Source organism: Balaenoptera physalus (genome assembly GCF_965194825.1).
Source record: "Balaenoptera physalus genome assembly, chromosome: 8".
NCBI classification, from domain to species: domain Eukaryota; kingdom Metazoa; phylum Chordata; class Mammalia; order Artiodactyla; family Balaenopteridae; genus Balaenoptera; species Balaenoptera physalus.
Genome location: NC_138887.1, coordinates 120,685,511 through 120,695,657, shown reverse-complemented (window position 1 = coordinate 120,695,657; position 10,147 = coordinate 120,685,511). Strand labels below are relative to the sequence as shown.

The 10,147-nt window shown below is 48.1% G+C and overlaps 1 protein-coding gene across 2 annotated transcripts in view; it reads right to left on the bottom strand.

The window, feature by feature from the left end:
- The window catches only part of DPP6 (dipeptidyl peptidase like 6), a 1,128,731-nt gene extending 1,125,812 nt beyond the window's left edge, over positions 1–2,919 (bottom strand). The window contains exon 1 of one of the 2 annotated variants that reach the window (XM_082473772.1): positions 2,687–2,919. In XM_082473772.1, the coding sequence (XP_082329898.1) occupies positions 2,687–2,746 (60 nt within the window). In that variant the 5' untranslated portion in view covers positions 2,747–2,919. Of the gene's footprint in view, positions 1–2,007; positions 2,506–2,686 lie in introns of those variants that run through there. The other variant, XM_082473771.1, reaches the window with a different exon arrangement.
- Between the last annotated feature and the right edge of the window lie 7,228 nt (positions 2,920–10,147).

The window sequence follows — 10,147 nt, the reverse complement described above, 5'->3', positions numbered from 1 at the left end:
CCTAATTCTGAGCTCATCAGAGTGAACAGTGTGGTATATCTCCTTACTGCCTTTTCTCTTCACCTGTGTATTTCTATGTAATTAGTAGCATAAAGTGTACACCATTCATTTTGTATCTTTTTTAAAAAAAAGAAAGCAAGAGAGTAAGGCACTTAGTGAGTTTCCAGAAAGTCTCAATATCAGACCAGAGCTGGCAGAAGTCAGTAAGCCCTGGCGGGTGCAGAGCCCACCCCTGTGGAGTTGCCCCAGGTAAGCTGCTCAACTGGTCTGTGGGCTGCACCCAGCTGTTAGGCCCTCTTGCAAGTATCTGTAGAACAGCCCGAAGGACCCCAGAGGCAAATAACACATCCCAAGATGGCTAAACTCAACCACTGAGTGGCCACCCTAAAACAGGAAGACAATAGATGTTTCCCAAGGAATGTCTGCCCAAGAACAAATCATAATAAAGTGCCAACAGAAATAGCTGTGACAGTAATCAGTAAATAAACAACACAAAAGGGAGTCCAGCTGAAACGTCTTCCGGAGAGGTTGAGGCTCTTCCGCCCAAGAAGTGTCCCAACATGAACCCTCCCAAGAGCACATAAAATGGAAACAAACACTTCAAACGTACAATAAAATAAACTGATATTATTAACTTTGATGCTTTATTAAAACTATTGAAACCTAAGTCTCATGTGGTCTGTCCAGTACTTTCCAATGTCGACTGTTAACCCCTGCTCTGTACGTGCCCCTCATTCTCTCCAGAACGTTCACTAACACTCCATCCCAGCACTGCCACCTCACTGCAGCAACCTCCAAAACAAACTACCAACTACAATTTACAAAGCGCGAAGGCAAAGTACAACTTAACTAGATTCTTCCTTGAGGAAGGGGATTGGAATTTTTTTCTCCCAGCAGATGGATAATCATAACCTCCCTTTAGGCAATGGGGACCATCAAAGATTTTAAAGCATGAAGGGTGGGTATGACTAGAGCTGTGTTCTAGAGAGTGAAAGCAATCTGCAGATTTGTATTTGGGTTCTTGGAACTTAGTAGGAGTTTACAATGTTTGCTAAATAAATGACTGATGATGACTGTTTATTGAATTAATATGATTCAATGGACCAAGCGTTTGTTGGGCACCGGCTAGAGGCACAGGGTGATCCCTAACTCATGACTAAAGGTTTTTCTAGTACCTTCTAAATTGTTGCTGTGTGTTTGAACACTTCCCGGAAAGTTTTATTGGTGTCAATACCCTGCAGTATTGCCAAGAAGCCACTTTACCATCGGAACCGAAGGCAGTTTAAAAAAGAAATTACCGAATGATCTTCTGAATGTCTCTACTACATACTCACTGATGAGTGAAACTTAATTATCTTTAAAGTCTTATAATATCAGCTACCCCATATTGAAAAGACATCTCCTAAGGATATTAAATAAAGTAAATGTGAAAAGTGTAACTACTCGAATCATAGTTAATAAGAACAGAGATCAAGACATGAGGTGCTGATTCAAATATTTCACTTAGGCCTGAATGGAGTAGAAAACCATGGTTATCACACTTAATTGAAATAAAAGTATTCAGTCCTGAAGCCTTATCTTACATAACAGACCAGGAGTTCCCTTATCCACCAAATGAATCTAACACCATTACTAACTTCAGCTCCACATATGTCCAACAGCCAACAAATAGGTATTAATGAGAACAATCTGTTAATAACATGCTAATAAACACATATGCTTCTCTGCATATAAAAAAGGTAGAAGCAAAAACAGGCGTAGCAAACACAAGACGAAACCTTAGAGCACAGATTCAGGCTACACATCAAATCTAAGATCGAAAGAAAGTACTTGCCTTCTTTCAGTTTAAAACAAAAAATTAGAAATACTCTAAAATATTTTTAAAGAACATTGATACATACGCGGCCGCACAGCTTCCCTGTGTAACCCAGGTAAGGAATTTCCTTGCAAACTAACCACTACCTAAGGTGAGAACAGACAGGTGAGGCAGAGAATAGGACAACTGACCATGGCCAAGCAAGGCTGTGCCGCACACGAGATCGCCGTGGAACCGAGACCTCCGTGGGGATCTGCTTCTCTGCGCGCGGACAGAGATGCTTCCCTGGGCATGTCCCTCCCGCTCTGGGCCACTGGAGCGGTTCTGGAACGGTTCCTCAGGCCGCTGCCCGCCCCTCTTCCCTCCGAACATCAGTAATTTCCTGGAAATATTCCAGGCACGCAGCGGCCCATTAAAGTTAATTACGCACGTGTCCGTGACACCGACAAGAGCGTGCGCCCCGGGCAGAGCCCAGAACGCCTCCCGGGAAGCCCTTTAATGGAAGCTCCGGCCCAGGGGTCACGGGCTGATTCCGAGAGGCCCTGCCTCCCCCCGCTGACCTTTCGCCCTCCCCGAAACGCGGCAATCCCTGGAAACAGCTGCGTCTGCCAGCAAGCCGGCCGAGCCCCGGGCAGCCCAGAGCAGGTGCACCTGCAGAGCCTGGCGTTGGCTTTGGGTCGATTAAACACCACCTGTTCTCACAAACCCCCGCGCCCGGTCCACCGACTGGACTCAAGGACCCCCTCCCCGGCTGAGGAGGGGCCGGCGGCTCGGAATACGCAAACCAGCGCCCGTCCTCTCGCCCGCAACCTGCAGTCGCCACCTGCTCTCCAGGTTCCCGCACCAGCCCCTCCGTCGCGGGTCCCTTACCTTGTGGCCTTTCCCCGGGGGACATCTGACGTTATTGGAGGCTCCCGCTGTCTGATTCATGTCCGGAGGAAGTTGGGGGCCGATTCTCTACCTCTAAAAGTTCTTGGCGCGTGAAGGATGGCAAGGTGCGCGTCTCCCGGAGGCGAGGTGGGTCCTCCCTGTGCAGCCACGACCGGGCGGCGTCCCCACGCGGCAGGTTTCCGTGGGGCCCCCCGCCCAGGGATGCTAAGCTCTGCAGCCCGAGCCGAAGAAGGAGAAGCAGCTGCTGGGACCCGGAGGGAGCCCGGCCGGCGCAGGCGGCTCCGAGGGCGCTCGGCCCAGGGCTGCCTTCCCGGGAAATAGTCCAGGACTCTCCAGACCAGAAGCGCGAGCAAATCCAAAAGGAGCTCCGAGGTGGGGCGAGGAGGTACGTGTACGGGGAGGGTGGGAGCGGCAGGACTGAGCTCTTCCCCCGAGTAAGGGGTGGGGAAAGCCGCGGAAGCTCGAGAAGCCCGCGCCCCCCGCCCCCCCGGGCGGAGCTGCGGCTGCAGGGCGCGTAGCGCACGGGCTCGCGCGGGCCTCCAGCGCCGACCTTCGCCCACCCCTCCACGCCCTCCAGCGCCGCGCCTGGAGCCGCAATCCGTGCGGACCAGGCAGCCCAGCCGGCCGGCACGGCTGAATTGAGCAGGGCCACTTGGAGGGGCGGGCGCCCGCTCTCGCCTGCAGCTCCTGCCCCGGCTCGAGCCGCCAAATCTTCCCGGGATGGTCGGGAGGTGGCACGCGAGGCTCTGCCGGGCGCTACAGTACAGGGAAGGCGAGGCAGTGGAGGGGGCGGAGGACGAGCTGGGACGGTACCCAGGCTCCTCGGCAGAGTCTCCACCAGCTACAGCTGAGGAGGAAGGCATCCTGCTCCCGGGGGCAGGCGCTGCACGGGGCGGCGGTCTGCGGGGCCCCATCTGCGTGACCAGGGCCGTGCTGGGGGGAGGGCAGCAGAGTGCATCCACTTCTTTCTGCAGTGGAAGTATTTGCATGTCCCCAGGGTCTTTTCTTTGTATGTTCTCCGTCTTCTTTCTTTGGCGCCTGGGAAGCCGTGGTCTAATTAGGCAGCCTTCGGGTAGAGGTGGAAAATTGACCCTTGGGAACTAAAAATAAATAAAGTAATCAAGAAAGGGCACCTGCTCCATGAAGACTGCATTGCAACAGTTAGAATCACAAGTCTGAACAGTGGACCGATAGGATACAGCCATGTTATTTAGCCAAATGCGAAGTTTTGTCTCGATTTCTCTAGGTAGTGTTAGTTTGAATATTCTGTATGGAAATATCAAGGCTCATAATTCGGTTTCGATTTCCCAGTCCCACAGCCTTAGTTTCATCATGTATAAAACGACGGACGGAGTTGGTTTCACCTGTGGGAACCAGAGCTGCGCAGGGAGTTGCTAACAGAAGCACATCTCCGCAGGGTGCCCCTAGAACAGTAAAAAGGAGATTTCAGTCTCAGGTGTTGGCTGTCATTTCTTTAAGAGTCCCAAGTCCAAACAGGAATCGTCTCCATTTTGTAAAATAAGTTATCATGTACCGTCGCTTTTGCCCACTGACAGTTCAAAGGTGACTCGTGGCATTTCTATTCCGCAAATGTGAAGGCACATTTGGGGCATCTGAGTACTGCAGTGGACCCGGCATGGCTGTGGAGGCAGATGTCAGTCTAGAATCTCGGCTTTGCTTTCCCTGGTGAACATCTCTGGGCAAATTATTTCTCTCATTGATTTTACAGCTCTGAGGTAGGTGTTATCGTGCTGTATTCTGGGTAAAGAAACTGGCTCCGAAATATTGATGTGTAGAAGGGGTTTAGCAAGGCGGTAGGCCTCATCAGGTGGCAGGGGTCATTGTTACGGCTGCCTGGAGCCACTGGGAGCGCTTCACACTAACACGTATGCTCAAGTCCACTCTTTTCTGGAGGTAAAATCCGCAAGTGACTGGCGCCCTGAGGCCACGCAGAGTTTCCCGCCCCCGCACTGCTCCACTCTCAGCCTCCAGAAATTCATCGGAATTCCCACTAAGGGAGGGTCCTCCGGGTTTGTGTCTCCAGGGCTCCTGCTCCAGGGAAGCAGATCTCAGCCCCACCTTCCTGGATTCACTCATCTCTGCAGATTCCAGGGAAGCCCAGTGCCCTGGCGCCTCCATGCTCTTCTGGGTCCAAGAAACATAATGGATTTTCAGTGCATTCAGGTTTTCCTTGTTGTAAGGATGGGAGTGATGACTCCTAAGCTCTTTCCATGTTGGGGCTGAAACCAGAAGTCTCTGAGTGTATCTTTTTAGTCTTGGGGTCTCCTGTTGTCTTTTGGTTTAAATATTCTTTTTTTTTTTTTTTTTTTTGGCTGCATTGGGTCTTTATTGCTGCGTGCAGTCTTTCTCTAGTTGCGGCGAGTTGGAGCTGCTCTTCGTTGCAGCGTGTGGGCCTCTCACTGCGGTGACCTCTCCTATTACGGAGCACCGGCTCCAGAGCGTGGGCCCCAGCAGTTGTGGCACGTGGGCTCAGTAGTTGTGGCTCGCAGGCTCTAGAGTGAAGGCTTAGCAGTTGTGGTGCACGAGCCTAGTTGCTCCGCGGCATGTGGGATCTTCCCAGACCAGGGCTCGAACCCGTGTCCCCTGCATTGGCAGGCAGACTCTCAACCACTGCGCCACCAGGGAAGCCCTGTTTAAATATTCTTACCTCACTTTATCTCTCCTTCTCTCATATTATACTATAAGCAGCAAGGAAAACCCAGGTGGTAACTTTTACAGTGCTCAGAAATCCCTTTAGTTAAATAACCAAGTTTATTAGGTAACATTAGAAAACCTCTTCTGTTTTCAGCATAACTGCAGACTATGCTATCACTAAGCATAGGATCCAATGGAATCCTTGGGAGGCATTTCAGAAGCCACCTTCTATAACCCACATCACTATTTTTTTTAATCTTATTAAAGTATAGTTGATTTACAATGTTGTGTTAATTTCTGCTGGACAGCAAAGTGACTCAGTTATACATATATTCTTTTTTGTATTCTTTTCCATTATGGTTTATCACAGGATATTGAATATAGTTCCTATACAGTAGGACCTTGTTGTTTATCCATTCTATATATAATAGTTTGCATCTGCTAATCCCAAACTCCCAATCCATCCCTCCCCCACCCCCCTCCCTCCTGGTAACCACAAGTCTGTTCTCTATGTCTGTGAGTCTGTTTTTGTTTCATACGTAAGTTCATTTGTGTCGTATTTTAGATTCCACATATAAGTGCACATCACTATTTTTTAATGACTAGTTTGAAGGTTAGAAAATTCACTGTAGTGTGGCCAGCTTTACTAATGAATCGTACTTTGGGGATAGTAAAGTTTGGAGCTTACAGATCCGGCCGTATTCATTAGTGATCCATTTTTCAGCCCTGAATAAGCAATGCTATTCAAAAGATCACACTGTGTCAGGCTTGAAGAAGAAAATAAGAAGGATACAGGCAGAAGTTTCCCAGTTCTTTCCTTTCCTCCATTGCTGCCCACTCCCCAGACCCTCCTCCATCGCTGGGACACCCGTGAGCTGTGTACTTGCTACTCTGCAGTGTAGCTGCTGTCTTCCAAGTCCCTCAGGCATCTTCTCAACGGCCCTGAAGTTGGAGCAAACACTGATCACCCCAGATTATGGCAATAGAGGAGTTCTCCAAGGTAAAATGTGAACCATCAATCCACTTCTCAACGTCCTTCCTACCAGGAGTCAGGAAATCAGTACATAGAACGAGTCAGATGTGACACAGGTTTTACCAGGTGAAACACAGCCTCACATTATTGGCTGCATTCGGCTGCTGTTTCCTTGCTTAACAATTGTCTGTTTTGCTTTTTTGATAACTTTAATTGGGAATTTAAAAACAGACAAGTGCTGATATTCAATATCTGAGGGAAGAGTGGAAAGCTGGGCCTAGCCCTTGGGTTTCTGCTAATTGTTCCAGGGGATAAGCTGTAATGTCACTATCAGGCCACCAACACTGGGAGTTTTTACATCAAGTTTTAGTGGCCATTGCATGTTTCTGATGGTAAGATTTCAAGTTTACCGATCTCTGTCTTTTAGTTGCCCGCTCTTCACACCACGCTAAGCAAACGACAGAGCAACAACAAAATGAGGTGACATGTTGTGCATTGTATTTGATTAAAATTCCTATCTATGATCATCTCTTTCAGAAAAGTGGGATAGTTTTAGTTTACCCACCTGCGATGCAAACTGGCATCCAGCCTTACAGCAGAGGGAGGCAGAAGCAAAAACCAAGGACATTTTAAACGTGTGACTACACGCTGGCTGTCTCACCTTTAGCTCTGGATCTGGGAGAAGAGTGAAATGAATTTATTGTAAGTCATTCTCTCTCATCAGTCTAGAAGCAGGACGGAGAAAAATACATTCCGCGTAGGAGAAGTCTTCCTATGATGCCACCTACCACTTCCACAATTAGTTTAGCATCAACATTCTTTAATATTTATTGAACACCTACTGAACTTTCAGTGGGCACTCTGGGAGCTGATGTTTCTGCAGAACACTGACACCAAGCACATGTTGGTCACTCTGGCATCTGGGGCAGTTCTGGGCAATTCTGGAATGCTCCTAAATTCTGTAATGCCATGAGAAAATTTCTGGCACGTAGTGTGAAAGCTCTGTCCTCCTAGGAGCTATGACGGATAGCCATATATTTGCAAGTACATCATTTATTCCTTTGCAAGTCAGTCCAGAAGAATTTGTCATGTTGATTGCTTTGGCACTTTCAGCCCTTATTAAAACGAGTTGGTTATATAACCCCAGGCTGTGAAGTGGTCCAAGTCTGCATTTTGCAAACAATGACCACCAATTAGAAGTCTGTTCTAAACACCCTGTTCTACAGAATCTATTCTTCTTCAGTGAGAGACTTGTGTCATCATACCCATTACCTGTCCCTAGAGTGTGCCCACCCTGGCTCCGTTGGCTCACTAGGGCTTCTTGCAATGCTAGCTCTGCTCTTATTTGAAACTTAACTGTCTTGTACCTTGTTTCCTTACTTCAAGTCTATTGGGTCTTCCCATATCATGGCCTGATTATTTAACTTTTAAATAGTGTCTTCAATTTATTTCATAAAGAAAGAAAAAAAGGCTGTTAAAAGCTCATGGTGAGGGACTTCCCTGGTGTCACAGTGGTTGAGAATACGCCTGCCAAGACAGGGGACACGTGTTCGAGCCCTGGTCTGGGAAGATTCCCACATGCTGAGGAGCAACTAAGCCCATGCACCACAACTGCTGAGCCCCTCGTGCCACAACTACTGAAGCCCACACGTCTAGAGCCCGTGTTCCGCAACAAGAGAAGCCACCGCGCTGAGAAGCCCGCACACTGCTACGAAGAGTAGCCCCTGCTCGCCGCAACCAGAGAAAGCCCGTGCTCAGCGATGAAGACCTAACACGGCCAAAATAAATAAATAAATATATATTTTTTTAAAAAAGCTCATGGTGGGCAGTGATAGGGCTAAATAGAGCTCCTTGGCTGCCAAGAAAGGAGTGTGTCCCAAGATTTCTGTATCTTCTTGCAAAAGTCAGCAGCGAGGAGTAGGTATTTTCACTTCGTTAAAGCTTTCACACATAGCAAACCCTGACCATGAGCTATCTTTAGAAGGTCGTTCTACGTGGCCTTGATGCTGGAGACAGGCATCCAGCGTGCGGCTGGTGGATCTCTACTGCCACGTGCCTCTAGCAGTGGCACAGGCTCTGTTGGGGCCCTGCCCATATCCAGTTGGCCATTTCTGTCCCTACCAGCCCGACTTCCAATGGCAAGTGCCTGTATCGATTGTCCGAGGGCTTTCTCTGCACGCTGATTGGTGTGTGGCAGGCTGGAAGTGCCGTGGATTTCATGCCCCTGCCAGGAATCCTAACCAACTCAACAATGGGGCTTGGAAGATGAATACCCCAGCCCTCAGCCTGGTGTAAGATAACTCTGTCTTTCACAGTCCCCATTGCCCACGTGGAAAGATGATTAACAATGCAGCCCTACTGGGTCCCTTCTGTGGCTTATGTGGTCGCCTGGAGAAAGCCCTGGCCAACCTCCACCTGCAGGGAGAGACAACAGCTGGCTGAGGTCCCAGCTGTTATGCTTTGGAATCTGTCATGGCAGTTGTGCAACATCCAGCCTCCCTCCTCCCAGCCAGGAACAGAGTGTGGTGGAGACAGTAACATCTTCTGGGAGATCGGGGACCTCGCCGATGGCCAACTTTCATTCAAAGACTCTCTGAAGAACATCCATGGACCCAAAAAGGCACCCAAGCTTCTCTCTTGCCCTGGGATCAGACTTGCACTGTGGTCTGGTAGCTTCCAGGCCGCCCTCTCTATCTTCCTTCACACAAGTGTTTTCCCTCATCAAGTTTTTTCATGTTTAACACCAACGTGGAGTCTCTTTCTTGAGGAACAGGGCCAACACACCTCAATTCCCCACTCTCCTGGTGGCGTGTCTGGAATCATCTTCCAACTTAACTACTGGTGCCCCATAAGCCTTGATTTAGAGTCTATGTCTAGGGGGCCCCAAACTAAGACACATTAGGAAGTACAACCTAACAGCCATAGCCTTAGTTTAGTTTTATCATGTTCTAAAATCACAGAATAATTAGAACTACAAGAGGTTTCAGAGGGGATGTAGCCCAGCACACTCACGTTTCATAGGAGGGAGAGAAATCAGTTCACCTCTCACATGAGGCAGAGGCAGGAGTGGAAGATTACTTCGGATAATGACTGTGAACTTCAGAGTTATAGATTGGTGCTCTGTGTTATGAAAGGAATCATTCCACATAATTGATACAAAATAAGTTGAACAGGTAGCTCTCTTTCACCAGCACAGATGCTGGCAAAGCAAGCTGGAAATCCCAGGACACAGAGCTAAGGATTTGTAGATTCCTTGCAACGTGAGTGTCTGGAGTCTGGATAGGGAAAGTCGTTTACTCACCTACTACGCACAACTGTACTTGAGATGTATTTAGAAGCTGGTATGAATAGCAGTGTTGAAGGAATTGGTATCTATTTCTTAGTCAGTATATGCCACCCGTTCATCTATTACCCAATAAGGGTTATGTGAATGGTTTTGACGTTTGCAGAGGTGACATAATATTAGGAAAACTTGGGAAATCATGATCTCTTCCATTTCCTTGCCCCAAATAAACCATGCAACAGTGATTAAGTGAATCCCTTCCTATTCGCCTTTTTCCTTGACGAATAAAATCCCAAATCATGATTCATTTGTATTGGTCTGATTATATGGCACTCCTGAAAATATATGGGTGCCTTTTGAATTGATTGTGTATGGTCATTCAGGGTACCAAATTATTATTTCAAAACTGTATAAGATATTTGTATGAAAAAGTTCATTCTCTAGGTCTTATTATTTTAATTTGATGTTGTAATCATGCCAGGGGAATTCAGCAAAGTGACATTGAGTATTGGCACTTTGTTTTTCTTTA